The 15,539-nt window shown below is 46.0% G+C and overlaps 1 protein-coding gene across 2 annotated transcripts in view; it reads left to right on the forward strand.

Moving 5' to 3' along the window:
• Window positions 1-15,539, forward strand: part of Tcf7l2 (transcription factor 7 like 2) — a 174,768-nt gene that overhangs the window by 58,253 nt on the left and 100,976 nt on the right. For both annotated transcript variants that reach the window (XM_023715552.1, XM_023715547.1), the window contains exon 2: window positions 5,222-5,323. In XM_023715552.1, the coding sequence (XP_023571320.1) occupies window positions 5,231-5,323 (93 nt within the window). In that variant the 5' untranslated portion in view covers window positions 5,222-5,230. The remainder of the gene's footprint in view (window positions 1-5,221; window positions 5,324-15,539) is intronic.

A 15,539-nucleotide genomic window follows, 5' to 3' on the forward strand; every position in this document is an offset into this window, starting at 1 on the left:
TTTTGGGGTGATCTGACATCACATGATATGTCACCAGCCCCCAAAGGGTGAGAGATTTTTGAACACATGAACCTTTTCCAGTCGGAGTTGCTCAGAGATTTCTAAAACTCTCATTTTGTTTTGGAAAGGAGGGGTAGTTATTTCAGGGAGATTGTGGGCTAGTGGTTAGCCCTTGTGACTAGGAGTCGCAGCCAAAGAGCTCAGATTCTTTTCCAAGCTCTTCCCCCCCAAATTTGAGTCTGCCAGTGATGATTTCGTCCGAAATGTTGCTTTCAGGTCACGGAACACACTTTCCTACATAATTATGTTTGGCTGCCCTGGGCAGAAGGTCCAGTGGTGGATGGCATCGTCGCTGACTTGACTCTATAGGCCTTTACCCACTTGTTCCTGGGCCAGAGGTGGCCAGCTCCGGTCTGCAGTCCCACGTTGCCTTGTCACCCGTGGTTGTATGGCCTGTGAGTGAAGAATGACTTTTATTACTTTTTTTTTTTTTCCTGGCAGAATTGGGGATTGAACTCAAGCCCTTGCACTTGCCTGGCAAGTGCTTATTCTACTAAGCCATCTCCCCAGCCTTGACTTTTATTACTTTTAAGTGGTTGAAGCAATCAAGAGAAGAATATTTCCTGACACAGGAAAATTACATGAAATTTAGATTTCAGTATCCTTAAACTTCACTAGGACAGGGCCATGACATAGCACACATGTACCTTGTCCAGGACTGCCTTTGAGTTAAGCGGCTATGCAGAATAGTTGTGACAGAGTGGCCAGAGGTCTGTCAGATACCTACTATCTGAGAAAGTTTGCTAACCCTGCCTTGAACAAATAAAGGGGGACAATCTCTGCTTGCCTGTCCATGAAGTGCTGGGCAGCCTCCTGCGGCTAAAGCAAGAGAGGGAAGGGCCTGGCAGTTTTGCCATCACCACATCACTGTAAATCATCAGTCTTTTGAGTCCTGCTTGTTTAAAAGTTTCCACAGAGCCCTCAGTAGTGGCCATAAGGTTGCTCCTGGCCAATTCAGGGGCAGTAGGAACCTTGTGGGGGTAGGTTCTGTCTGGGCCGCCCAGGAAGGGGCTGCTACCGCTGTTTCTGGAAGGAGTTTTCAGGTTGGGAAGATCTTCCTTGCCTCTCCTGTTATTGGGGATAGGTGGAGGAAGAGGGGAAGTTAGAGATGCTCACTTACTTCATGTTGTTGACAAGTCAACAGGCTTCTCACCTGCTCTGATTCCTTCCAGCCCCACAGTGTTGCATGTATCAAGATTTTGCCCACAGGTCCACAGCTTAACTTAAGCTCCCCACGACATATCATAAACTACGATTTGGAGGAAACCCCTAATGGGCTGTGATCAGAATGTTATTATTAAACAAAGGATGAAATGCTTAAGCCGGGATGGCCGTAGTATTATTTTTCACTAAATGAAAGCCGAGTAGACTCCATTTCAACAGTTTTCAGTGTAAGAATTCCCACAGCCCCATTTGATTGCCGTTTGTTGAAAAGCTTAATGTTTCTGTAGGCAATTCATAATTTCCATGTTGAGCAGCCTAAGAGGAAGAGAGCTGGAGCCCAGTGTTGTTTTTATAGTGTGATGGTGGGAACTTCCCCCCTCCTTTCCCAAAAACACATAAAATTGAAGTTGAACCGTCAGGAAAATGTGGCACGGTGTTCCAACCTTCTTTGCAAATCTGAGATGCCTCCTTTGTCAAGTCTTCCTTTAGGACCCGACAGAATAAGATTTCCTGCTGCTTAATGTCTCCAGGAAGGAAGAGATTTTCCTTGAGGCTGTAATAGTACCTAATTTCCTTTTTTCTTTCTTTTATTTATTTTCCCTATTAATAAGGACCAATTGTCGAAAGTGAAGCAGACTGGGAAGCCCATCACTTCTGGAGGAGGTTAATAGCTTCCTTTCTAGAATCCTGACATACTACTTACTTCCTCATGAGGAACTTTGGCAGTCTGAATGCCAATTAAGATTCAAGGAATGGGCATGGGTTTGTGGGTGCCCAGCTGCTCTGTGGCATCAGGTTGCACTGGGAAAGGACGTTGGAGTGTGTCACTGTGGAGCCTCTGCAAGTCGGCGGGAGCGGGCTGTCTTCCTGCACCATCTGGATTCGGTTAGCGCTCTCTGGGCAGCAGGGCCGAATCTCATTTCCTCCAACCAGTAATGTTATATAGGCAGTGATCCTGGGCTGCCCTAACATAATTGAAAATTATGTGTATTGTAGGCTCTGAGCACTGAAACGTAGGCCATAAAAATATGTGGTGCAGGTAGCCTATGGAGATTGGATACTCCATACAATGAAGCTTTTATGTAAAGTTAAGAATTAGGAGTCTCCATGCTAATCCTGTGCTATAGGTAGGACAGCTTTTGGGTGGGGTCCTCAGGGCAGGTCTGTCACTGTAAACCAACCCTCAGTTTCCTAATTCTATAGAGATGGTATTAGGGTACAGTTAGGTCAGTTTTGCAGATAGCTCAAGATGAGAATTTGCCCATTCATCTGACCCTCATGTGGAGAGTGGCAGGAGGTGTGGGGTGTCTATTCCTCTGGGCACTTTTGTTCCTGGGTTTTTGTGGGTGGAAGAGGTCAGTGTTGGAGGAAGGCCATCTTGTTGGCCTCAAGGAAATGACTCTATTGAGTGGTTTTGACCAATACAGCCTGTATATTTATGTGACAATTGAGAATGGGAAAAAGTTGAGGTGAGACAGGGCAGGACACATTCCCAAAGCCCTCTGGCTTGTTTACAAGGCTGCAGATGACTTATTTTGGAGACATTTAGTTCAGTGGTTCTCAGCTTGAGATGATACTGATGTTTGGAAATGGCATGATTATGATAGCAAAATTGCAGGACTCTCGAATTCTGGAAGTCCTTCAGTGTTTGGGGCAGACCTGTACTCAGGCCCTGTCATAGATGAGATAACCCATGCACTGCATAGGTGAAAGCTAGAGGTGTGCAGAAGAAAGGAATTTGGTGTGAATTGTGTGGAGTTACCCACAGACCTAGGACTAGTAACCAGAATGCTCCTCCACAGGAGGCTTCACTGAAAACTCTGAAGTCAAAGAAGAAGCACCTACGTTGTATAGATCCAGTTGGGGAAGTTGACCATGCACTTGGGCTAGCAGCTTCCGTGTTGGGGATAATCAAGCTTGGTTGAACTCACCAGATCCTCTGTACGGAAACAGGCATTGGTGTGTGGATGGCTCGGTGCCTTCTGTGTCTGACGGGGATCGTGCGTACTCTTTTCTGACGTGCCCAGCTTATGCTGCGCAGCCTCCCCCAGTCTCCTCTCGGGAACTCCACCTTCCTTCTGAGCATTGTCTGGATATAGCTTCCTCATACTCTCTCTTGACCTCCTTTGTGTGCTTCGACTGCTTCAGACTTGCCTGGGCCTCCTGAGGGCGGAGCTCTTGTGGATTTCCACAGCGCCTAGCAAGGAGGGTGGACACAAGGCAGGCATGCACTGGTGCTCACTGACTGACATTGCTGTGGAGTGAATGTTCGCTTTGGGCCTTCGAAATGCTCAGGGCGGTTCCTTCCATGCTGTTGATGCGTAACTCAGTTGGCCTTTGGAATAAGGGCTCTGGCGTTGGTGTCCTTACAGGTGGTGTGCCCAAGTCCTGTTTGGTTGTCTGCAGTTTTCTTGAGTGAAACTGTTGTTACCAGCAAAAGCGAAATTTCTTACACTACATATTGCTGCGGCCATCTCACCTCAGTTTATCTGTCTGCACAGCAACTTCAGGTCCCCGTGCCAGCTGATCACTTTTGACAGAAGTAGCTTGCAGGGCATGCTCATTTCCAACCTCAGAACAAGCAGGGGCAGCAGAGTGTTAAGTTTATTTATTACTTTTTTTTCCCTCTTTTCAAAAAACATTAGAAATGACACAGAATTTTAAAAAATTCTTAAAATTCTGAGTATGTATCTATGTCTCTGTGTCTATGTGTCTATTTATCCTATCGATTGGCCTATCCATCTGTCTACCTACCTACCTATCCATCTATCTGGTACAGGGGCTTGCTATGCAGTTTAGACTCTTAGTGATCCTCCTGTTTCAGCTTCACCAGCACTGAGATTACAGGCATGCGCTTTGGGGCCAGCACAGCGCTCCCGGGGTTCTGGAGTTAGCACAGCGTGCAGTACTGGGGATTGAACCCTGGTCCTTGGGTTTGCCAGGCAGGTACTTAAGACCGCCAAGTCATCTCCCCAGCTGCGACACAGAATTTCACTAAACAAAATGATAGGAATTCAAGAGTGGTTGTTATGTTGCACATTGTTGTCTTCAAATTAGTTATTCATATTACCAGATAAAAGCATATGAAATTGGTCCAAATAATTATAAAGAGAGAAAAATTAAGCATTAACTCCTCCTTTCAATAGACCAGCAGAAATCAGGAGTGCAATTATCGAAACTATCCTGTGTGTATACATATGTATTTCTTTTTCCTTTCCTTCTTTCTTTTTTTTTTTTTTTAATTTCAATTTTTTTATTTTTTTGCGGAACTGGGGATTGAACTCAGGCCCTTGCACTTGCCAGGGAAGTGCTTATTCTACTGAGCCACCTCCCCGGCCCCTCCCTTCCTTCTTTCTGTTTTCCTTTCCCCATCCCAATGGTGTGGTTCTGTCTTTGGTAATATTTAAGACCTTGTTTTAGTTTTTCAAAATGAATCAAGTTTATCCACTGTGTTATCCCTGGGCAGGCATCTGTTGCCAAGGCCTGCTTGCATCTTGTAAGTGTCGAGATTGGTGGAGAATTCTGCGCTTGCCTTATCGGAGCAGCCTTTATCTAGTGAGTTGCGGTCCAACTTTATAGTGAAGGGTGGTGACACTTGAAAAATGAAGGCCCTCGAGGCAGACTTGGAGCTGGTGGTCTCCTGGGACACCAGTGGCCTGAGATTTGTGCTTGCTTTTGTCCCTTGGGGTCAGCTCTGTATTTTCACTTTCCTTTCCCCTCTGCCCCCCTCCATTCCCCTCTGACTAGTGTAGTATTAATGAAACTTTTATCTAAAGCCAAACCTGTAGTTTAATTGCAAAGACAAAATGACAATTGCTAGTATGTTAGCAGGCTGCATTTGAACTTGAGCTTCAGGGAGCCACTTACTGATACTGCATGCTTTTCTTTTGTTATTGTTTGCATGCTTTGATGTCTTTTGGTGTTCTACTCACGCGAGTTGCTTTCTCAGCGTGCGCTTCGTGACTTGTTGCTAAAGTGGCTATCTCTGGTTTTCCAGTATCTCCAGATGAAATGGCCGCTGCTCGATGTCCAGGCAGGGAGCCTCCAGAGCAGACAAGCCCTCAAGGACGCCCGCTCGCCGTCGCCCGCGCACATTGTTGTAAGTAGCCTCCTAAAGCCAGCGGCCTGGTAGCTGGGCACGGACGAGGACGCGCTCTGCCGCTGCTGTCAGGGTCATGTGCCAGTGCTTCTTTAACATTTAAAAATGCTCTTGAATATGGCTTATATCTCTGAGTTACTCATTTTATGTGATGGGATCTTTAGTGATTGAAACATTCCTGGAAAATTTTCGAGTCTTCCCTCCGTCCTTTTCTCCATGTATTGGGTTAGAATCCAGCCTCATGGCTCATTACCAGGACACAGTCACTCAGGTGCAGGTAGGGCAGGGGAATTAGGGGAGTGTGCCCCTTTCTCCTCTATCTGTGTAGTGTTTGTAAAGTAATGCTCTGTACTAGCACTCGAAAGTTTCATCTGGGCTGGTTGATTGTAAGCCTAGAGTGGAAATGAACTTAGGCTAAAATTAAATTTACTCTGTATGTCTATAGATCTGAACACATAGGGGTTGACGAGGCATTTGTTTTTAGTCTTAGAACAGTACCACATAGAGTGCATGTCTCCATATATTTTTAATGCATTTTCTTAGGATTTTGTAGGCTCTAAAAGTTTATAAATTAACCTCTTGAGAAGATAGCTCAGCCTTATTAGAATATTTTTTCCTTTCTATATATCTGGATCATGAACTGGACTTCATACTTATGAAATAATTAATGAAGGACATATTTTTATAATGAATCTATGACAGGTAGAATTATGCAAAGCATGAAACAATTCGTGTATTTTTTGTTTAAGTATCACAAAATATTAGGCTCTATATTACTTGTAATTTCTAAAAATTATAAAATAGTTAACTAGAAAAATCTTAAGATGTATTGTGTCACATTTCAGGCTACCTCCTTATTTGTAGTTTGTCGTAATTGAGTATACATTATTTAATGAGTTATGCCTGTATTGTCTGTGTGCATATCACAAAATAATTTATTTCTGTAAAATCACATTTTGAGTCACGACTTGTGAAGATGCCTTCACTTCTCGTGGTGTAAACAAGGCATGTGGGAGGAAAGCCTGCCCTTGCTAGAAGCTTCCTCTTTCCCCAGCTCCACAATCAAATGGATGTTCACAATCACGTATGCTTTTGTAATGTCAGGGTTTCAGGGCTGGGGGTGATCTTTGATTATTTTAGGCCCAACCTTATCTCAGAAAAGGAAACTGCAACCCAGAGATGCCTTAAGTGAATTGCCCAACGTCACATGACAACTTAGTAGCCAGAGCAGTGGAAGATCCAGGACCTTCTGGCTTGTTCTCTCCTCCGGAGGCGAAAGTGACTTTCTGTGGCTGGCTCTGCTCTGCCCACTGTCAGCAGGATCATCACCAGGGTCAGTGACAAAAGTGTGGTGTTGCCAATTTAGGTCTTGATGTGGGTTTCTCCTAGAAGATGAAAACATCTTAACCATACAAGGGTTGAAAAGCAGTTGTGACAGTGTCGGATCCTACAGGTGAAAGGAGGTAGCCGATGCATTTCATTTTCTTGCCTCCATGAATTTTCCAGGGTGGGCTCAGGCACTGAAGTTCATTTCTCTGCTTCTGGAAATGCTTGATGGAACTTTCCCACATTTTTTAGCTATAGAAAAAAGGATGTTATCTTTAAAATCTCTGGGAGGCCTTTTCTAAACACTTTTGAGTGTGGGGAGGAGACCCAGATTGTAGGGGTGCTTCAGAGCGGACAGAGCCCTTTATGGTTGGAGCAGAGGCCCCACGGGCAGGCACAGGGAGCCCTCCAGCTGGACAGAGAGTGTGACTGCCCTCAAACCCATGTGAGGAGTTGCCACAAAAGACATCCTGAGCGTCTTACTTTCTCATGTGGAAAGAAATGAGCTGGAGGAGCTGGTAAAACATTCTTTCCAGAGCCAGTGTGGACTTTGGCAAGGGGGACAGAGTGGGGACTCAGATTCTCTTTTCCTCTGATGTTTAGTAGAAGGCACATTTACCGTAGCAAGCGTTTTGGAGCTCCCGCATCACCTTTGGGATGGGGGCCTTTGACTGAAGAAGCCACAGCCTGTAGCTGTCATATGATCTTGTCTCCTTCTTCCTTTGCCCTTGGGGACCAGGGGATTAGCTGGTGCCTGGAGATTAGGGCTGGTGGAGGAGTATGAGGAAAAGGGTGTGATCCGCCTGGTGGAGGAGGGAGGGAGGGAGGGAGGAGTTGAGAGAAGAGAGAAGCCATAGATTCTGGAAATGCTTAGTACTTGTTGAATCAGTGAGTAGTGACACTTCTTTGGTAATAGAAACTAATCAGCTCTACCCTGTGTGTTTCTTCAGCCTTCACCTGGCACCGAGGGGGAGAAGAGGAGGGGCTGCTAGGGAGGGTAACGTAGGATAGAAGAGAAGCTCGGCTCTTATCCATCTGGTCACCCGTAGTTTCAGGGATTGAGCTTTCATGTACCTGGCGACCACAGGTTAATAGTTCCCTTTCCACTAGACGTAGGGCAGCGTGACAACCAAGAACAGCCAGTCTTTGGTGAGTACGAAGTGTCTGTGTTTGCAAAGGGAGCTTCCTGAAGTGTGGCTCCAGCGTCGCTGGGGTCCTTGATTGGTTTTCCCCTGCATAGGAGTCTGGTTCATGCTCAGGCCTGGTCCTAAGCGACCTCCTCCAAAGTGTCCCCCTGCTCCAGACACTTGGGCCTGCTCCTCACGCTGTTCTTTTTTCTTCATTCTTGTTCAATAAAACATCATCCTACCATAGAATCTCACCAGACATGTTTCAAAATAATCAGCAAAGGATTGCTTCCTAATTTCTCTGAAATTTGGATTTATTGTAACTTTTGGGCCAAGCTATTTCATAATTATTTCTAGTGTTTCGCTTTGGAAATAGAGAAGTGCTCCGGGTTTGTTAGTAACTGTTAGAGACTGTAATTTCCACTGATTGCTAAGAGAATAACTTCTCTCCAGTAGCCATTTGGGGCAGAATCTTCACATGGGAATTTAAAGTATTTTGTCAGGATATGTTAATCTAATTGGATTTTTTGTGTAGTGTGTGGGTTTCTACATTATAAAAATTTGATATATACAATAAATGTTGAGCTCAATTATTTATTCATGTAATTAGCGATGCAGAGTTTGGAGCCAGGGCCTTATGTATGCTAGGCAGGTACTGTACCCCTGAGCTATGCAATCAGTCCTACCTGGGAATGTTTAAGTTGAGAAACTCCATATATTTGGTTCCTATAGCAGCTACAACGTTCTCTTGTGTTCCTGTGACATATTCTGGTGACTCGTAATGCAATTGAGAGGAGAGAGGAAGCTGACCCAGAGATGATGTCTTCATTGGCCAAAAAATGAGCATGCATACCAGGAATTGGTTTTCTGCTCCCCGCTGCCCCTCCTCCGCTTTTCTCTCGCCTACCCCAAGTCACTGACTTCTTAAAAGTCCCAAAGGCACTAGACACACGTGCCCAGAGCCTCTTCCTCCAGCAGTGTTTTCTAGTTCTTATTCTCAGCTTTTGCTTGTTCTGTGGCATTTTGGAAAACTTGGGGAAACTTGTGTTTTCAATCCCACGTTCTTTTCTCCCGGTCCCAGAATGAGGGCTCATGCTGGGTTGCACGAGGGCCGGTGTTCCTACATGGCCTGGCCGACCTGCCTCCGGTGGCTGGGGAGCTGTGGGTTCAGAGCTGCTCCCTGCACACCACCCCTGGTGTCTTTGCTGTACAAACACTTTCATTTAACTTCCTTTGTACCTAGCAAAAAGATTCTAGACCCAAAATGATGGTATGTTGGTCTAGTGTGTATCTCAGAAACCAGCAAAAGGCTTCAAAAGTTTTTACAATTTTGTCTTGGGGGTTTCTTTTTGAAGTCGCTGTGGAATTTTACCTTGGGGTGGATTTCTGGTGTTTCTCAGTCTTGTGTGTTTTGTTGTGTAATGAGCTTCCAAGTGTGGGGTGAGAAAGCTGACTGAATCCCAAGGAAGAAAGCCTGTCAGACGGAGGTGGGTACAATTTTTTGTTGTTGTTCTTGCTTAAATGTTGAGAGGAAGCAGGCAGCTTATGAAATATAGCACGATGCGTAGGACTTCAGACAGGGCCTCTGCTGTCTGCACAGGGCACTTTCAATAAGCTCAGGGCATGAAGAGCCTTTCGTTTGTGTTTCTAAAGAGCGAGGAGAGGCTGCTCATAATTAATTATGAAGCTACCTTGACAACATCCTCTTTGCTGTTAAATGCATGCAGTGTTTCGATGGGTTATTTGACCCACGTTGTATGTTCCGCCTGCCCTGGTGGACATTTGCTGGGGCCTGCAAGCCGTGATAGCCCTTACCTGGGTGGGCACCATGTCTCATGCCATGCAGGGGTGTAAGGCCCATGAGTGTGCGACCTGGGAGACCCGGATGTGGCTGAGATTATGGACTTGGATGGCTCCATGAGGAAATGATAATTAGGCGAGGATGGTGTATAGTCATTGGGTACATATGAAAATAAGGAATAATGTAATATTCTATGCATAGTAGAGTGACCGATGACAGTCAGCAGTTGTTTCAAGATTGCAAGTAGAGAGAATGTTGAATGTTCCAAACACAAAGAAATGATAAACATTTGAGGTGATAGATATGCCTGTTATTCTGATCTAAGTCTTGCACAATTATTGTGTCAATAAAATTAAATGTACTGACATGGAATTTGAGGGAGCTGTTCACTGGAATATGTCAGGGAAGAAAGGGAGGCCTTTCTATACTGAGGGGAAGGCTGTGAAGGTCCTCAGGGACTTGATGAATCTGAGACAAGCAGCCAGGTGGGATACGCTGGTGCTAGCCATGGGAAGCCATGGTGTCCCATTTTGTGTGCGGATGGTAGACATAGACAGCTTTGGGGAAACAGCAGCAGATTTTTCTGATACTTTGAGATGCTGACCTCGAGGCAAAAGGGTAGATAGCTAGAGTGCTGTTCATCGAGTGAGAAACATTGGAAGTAGAACAGGGTTGGGGTAGGGGCGCTGTCTTTTCAGAGATTGAGCTTGCACTGATCCAGTCCCGGATTGAATCATCAATCTTACATATATTCAGTGATTGCTTGCTGTGTGGGAAAAGCTTCCTAGACATTGAGAAAAGCAGAGTTAAGGAAGCGCGGTGCTCCAGATCACAGCCAAGCAGGCTGCAGTGCTGCCTCGTGGCAAGCATTGTCTGGATCTGCTTTATAGGGGCTGCCTTATGCCCTTCTGCAGTGGAGGGGTGGTCACAGGGGCAGCGTATTTGCCTGGGGGTGGGAGGCAACCGGTGGAAGCAGGCCACTGTGCTCTGAGCACTCACACAGATGGCTGAGACAGGCAGGTGGGCGCCCACCAGCCTGCCTCAGCGAGTGGCAGGACTGAGGACAGCCACGGGCTTCCAGGAGCACACCCGGGACTGGTGGGGACTCAGCTTTGGGTGCGTGTGCTACATACAGCTACTGCAGAGACTCAGGGGTGCGTTGTGCAAAGGAGGGGACGGCAGTGGCTTTGGGTTCTGTGGATTTGTACTGGCTTCTTACGGGGGTTTTTCTTGGGGTGGTTGAGGAAGGGGTTCTGTTTTATTATTTACTTACTTACTGTGGGGTATTTACTTATTTAGTCCACTTGTCTGTGACTCCACCAGACTTTTTAGAACTCGGTGTGTATTTCCTGGAGGCAGCTGAGTCATAGCTTTCCCATTTCACAGACAAGGCAGCTGTGCTAAGTGTTTCTGTTATGTCTCAGTATTTAAAGCAAGTCTGTGAGCACTGCAAAAATATTATTTTTGTAAAGGTAGCAAGGAATACTTAATAAGAACTAGTGAGTCAGGTTATTTTGGGGGATAGGGAGAGAAGTGGTGGATGGGTTTATGGTGCTTTGAAGGAAGTGTGTGGTAGAAACCACCAAGTGGACACTGGGCTCCCGAAAGTCCAGGGTCAAAAGCCCAAAGTACTCATTTCTCCTCCCAGAAACTGAAGTTTCTGAGGTTTGGATTCCTGGTGTGGCAGCTGACCACTGTGGTGGTGAAGTACTGTGTCCAGAGGGATGACACAACCTTGGTCTTATGCCCTGCTGGGAGAGCCACATTATGGGGTCGTAAAGTCCTGCACCATCTCTCCCAGCACTTGCCTGTGGTGTTATTACTTCCTGCAGCTGACTGTTGTCCCGGCTGTTCTCACTTCCAGAGATGGGTATCTATCTCCTAAGGAAGACCCTTTCTTTTTGGCTTGAGCTCTGCTCAGAGTGAGCTGAAGTCTCTCGCCTTGCAGTGCTGTTACTGAGGGTGCTTTGCTGTGCATTTCTGAGGGCCCTCCAAGTTGAGTCTTGACAATCTGAAGTTAGCTGATGGATGAAGCCGTCCTTGCATCACCAGGTCTTTTCAGAATTATCCTAGATAATGTCTTTAGTGATGAACAAACTAAAGGTAGCGGTGGCTAATCTTTGAGTAAAACATTCTTCCTCTAAAATAAATGACATTGGGCAGATGAAAGCTCAGTGGTCTAAGAGCCTGCCCAGCAAGCACAAGGACCTGGGTTCAGTACCCGGTACTACATGCCTTGCAGGTCCCACCTCATGTGTACCATGCCACGCAGGCTATGTAGAGAGACCCTGTACCAAATACATTAAAAAAAAAAAAAAAAGATAAGTGGCATTAATTTTTAGGTCATTGTAGCAGTCCTCATTAGTAAATGTCATGTTTATTGTAGACAATTTGGAAAAGAGCCCACAGTCTTACCATTTAGATGTTACATTATGAATACTTGGCATATTTCCTTCTGGGTTTTTCCTCTGAAGGTATCAATGTTTGTATCCGTTTTTAACGTACTGAGCTCATAGTAGTGCCGAGCTTTGCAGCCCTGTGTTTATTTGAAATGAAAATTCCTGTAGTTAGCAAGTACTTCCCTGTCATTAAAATTCTTTTTGATGACTACGTAACTGTCCATAAGATTACACCATAGTTTACTTAATGTCATATTGTTGGCCTTTAGATGATTTCCTTTTGATTGCACTGTTCTGGGTAGTTCTTTGTGTATGAATCTTTTGTCACCCTTTTTGCCCTTTGATATCGTTTTGAGATAGATTCCTAGGAAGAAAGGTAAGGGAGAGCAAATTTTAAAAAAATGTATTTTTGACACAGAACCGTAACTTACTTTTGACCCTAAGCAGCGCGTGAGATGTGCTCTTACTATGACCAGAATGCCTTCAGTGTTCCTGGCGAATTGAGTGAAAGAGCAGCTCGTGCTTCCCAGGGGAGGGGAGCGTTGAACCCCACCTCCCAGAACAGTGACCCAGCCCATTGCCACAGGCTGACCAGGGCCACCTCCCCACGGCCTTTCACCCTTCAAGGCAGGCAAACAGAACGCTTGTTTCCTAAATGACTGGTTAGTTTTAAAGTCCACAGATATAGCACCGTTTCATGGAATTATGCGTATTCATTTGAGATTGGTTACACTGTACCCCATCTGCTTTTGGTGCAATGCAGGATTCTGAATATACTCAGGATTTGAGGTCCTGGGATTACTCTTGTAATAAGAACTGCAGATAATGATTTAGTTCTAATGTTGCTTCTTGGTGGCCTCTGACATGGTAGAGCTATGTATTCGATAGCATGTGTGAGCTCAGTTGGAAACATGACTCTGGGTTAGGTTCTTGGGAAAACATACCCACTTCCCAGGGATGCCAGTGGCTCCTGTACTTAAGATGCACATGCCCCAGTGAGGCAGGGTTCCCCACCTGCTCTCTTGTGGGATGCTGTTATGCTTGGGAGGAAAGGTCTTTGGCAGCTTCCAGAGCACTTCCTGACATTTGTTTCACAGAATGTTTAATAAGGTTACTGGCAAAAAGAGTTCTCTCTCCTAAAATAGGTTTAGGGAAGCTCTGAGTTGTGCAAAGCAATCACTTTCTTTGTTGCTGGATCTCAAATCTGTCAGGGGCTTGGAGCCCTTCCTTGGGGCCAGGGTTAGCCCTAGGATTAGAGCACAGTGTTCTTCTGTACAGAACGGGCAAGACTAGAACTCGCTTGGGAAACTTGTTTTTGTTTCATCACCTGCTTTGTTTATGAAGTGTGGGAGCCTGTTTTAAATTAACATGAATCTACTTAGAGTTAAACTTATGGTTAGGACTGTGTTTATCTTTTCAGTAAATACAGCAAAAGTGCTTCTTTGGCACCTATCCTGTTGTCATTTCTTGTTTTGTTGATCAACTCTATATTTGGGGCTCGTTCTTTCCCGTCAGACTGCAGGTTTCTTGAAGCCAGGGAGCCCCATGGTTGATTTCTCTGCTTGCAGCTTTCTCCCCTTCCACTGGGGTGTTCTGTTAATTAAGCAGAAGCACAATTTCTGTTGAAGGAGTGGAGTTAATTTAGTTTGGAATGAGTGACTTCATCATGACCATAGCGTTCACAGTCTTCTTGGTTCACACAAGAGCTTGTACGTGTGTCTGCTTCTCTACCTGATGTGGTAGCATGTTTTGGAGGAGCCTAATTTGGGGTTATAACTTTGTGTATGGCTTGCCAGTAACTTGATAAGCCAGCCTTACACATTCCAGCTCATAGTGGAGCATGTGCAGTCACTACAGCGGCATTGTATGGAATATGGTTATAGAAATGCTCCAGAAAGTCAGACTGTGAGACTTTTGTCTCTCTCCAATCTTGGTTTAAACCGACTCTTCTTTAGAAGTACTGCGAGAGGCCCTTAAACTCTGTAAGAGGGTACCGAATTGGGAAATCCCAGATTTGATTAGTGTTTATGTGATGGTTATTGTTTGCCAGTGTTGTAGGGTTTATGGAGTCATTTTGTGACTTGGAGGTCACCTGTTTTAATAAATTAATACAGAAAGGAAACAACTGGATTTTAGAATTGTCCTTTGGAGTAGACTTGGAACTAAGGGGGAACCTGTAGAGTGCTACCTGGGGACATATATTCCTATGTCCATTTCGCACAGAAAATTCTTTGAGTTGGCTGATTGCCTAGCAATCCTGAGGAAAAAGCAGCCATGTTTGGGCCATGATCCAGGTTGTTGCTGCAGCCCCACCCTGGCCTGAGTGCTCGGGCTCGTCTCCACTTGCAGATCAAATAGATGGGGCAGTCATTGTGTCCAAAGCTAAGCTGTGCTTCTGATCTTGCTTGCCTCCAAGCCTGTTCCTCTCTCCGTTCCACCTCTCGGTGGTGACCAGTGCCGTGGGGTGTGCTCTGGGAGCTCTTCACCCGTTGGCGTACTCTTTTCTTCTGTTCCTTCACCGAGTAAGTAGAATCGTAGGTCTTTCCATCCCTTCTGCCATTACTGCTAGAGTCCAGCCCGCCTTTGGCTCCCACTTAGCTGTGGTCTGGACATCTTTGCTAGTCTCTTTGCTTCTTAAAACTTCCTGTCGTTCATGTTTGGTCCCTACAGTTGGTTCCCAAACTCAGGATGGCCTTTGAAAGCCTTAAATATATCCTATCATATCCTTCTACAGAAAATCTGAAATTTTTGTCTTTGAAAGAGGGTCGGTAGCTATGAACGGACACTGCCTCGTCATCCTGTTTAAAGACAGGAATCTGTAGTTCAGGGGCTTGGAACGGGCACGTGTAGTTCCATGAAGTCCAGGCATTGCTGTGCTGAGAACTTTGTGTGAGCTGCATGCACACGTGCAGATGGCTTGCCGTGTACCCTGAGCAGCACCTAGATGCCCCAGACTGCCTGTCTCCGAGCCCTGCCCTTCCCTGCAGTCTGCTGTCCATCCACCTGCAGACTCCTGCAGCGTCAGCCTGCGGAAAGCTCCGGATAGCATGATGCAATCTGTTTTCCAGCCCGGGCCCGCATGGCTGGTGGATCTGGGTGGTGATTAGGTGCATTGTCGAGGAGGCTGTGAAGCGGGCACGAATGAGGTGAGATCGCCCTGTGCCCAGGTGCAGCGGTGCAGAAGCCTCTGTCCTCCTGCTCTTCCCACAGGCTCGGGCTCTGTTGCCCAGACGCCAGGTGAAGCGACTAGCCAGGAGGAGGAGGGGAGGAAAGCCCACAGTCCCGCCTTGGGCTGGCCTGTCCCATGACCCCCAGAGTCAAGGCGGAGCATGTGGGCCCCCTATGCAGACCTGCCTTTTGGCCCCCTGCTGGCTTCTCTCCTTTCTGTAGCTCTTGAACTTGGGCCTGGCTGAGGGATGGATGTGAAATTCTAAGAGCAGTGCTTTTCTCCAGCCCTGTCAGACTCAAGAGGGAAGCTGACCTTGACGTGTGGAGACAGAAAAGAAAACCTTTAAAAAAAATATATATATATTTAGTCCATAACACCAGGCAAGTGCCCCTTC

This window comes from Octodon degus, unplaced genomic scaffold (genome assembly GCF_000260255.1).
Source record: "Octodon degus isolate 3935 unplaced genomic scaffold, OctDeg1.0 scaffold00042, whole genome shotgun sequence".
Classification (NCBI taxonomy): domain Eukaryota; kingdom Metazoa; phylum Chordata; class Mammalia; order Rodentia; family Octodontidae; genus Octodon; species Octodon degus.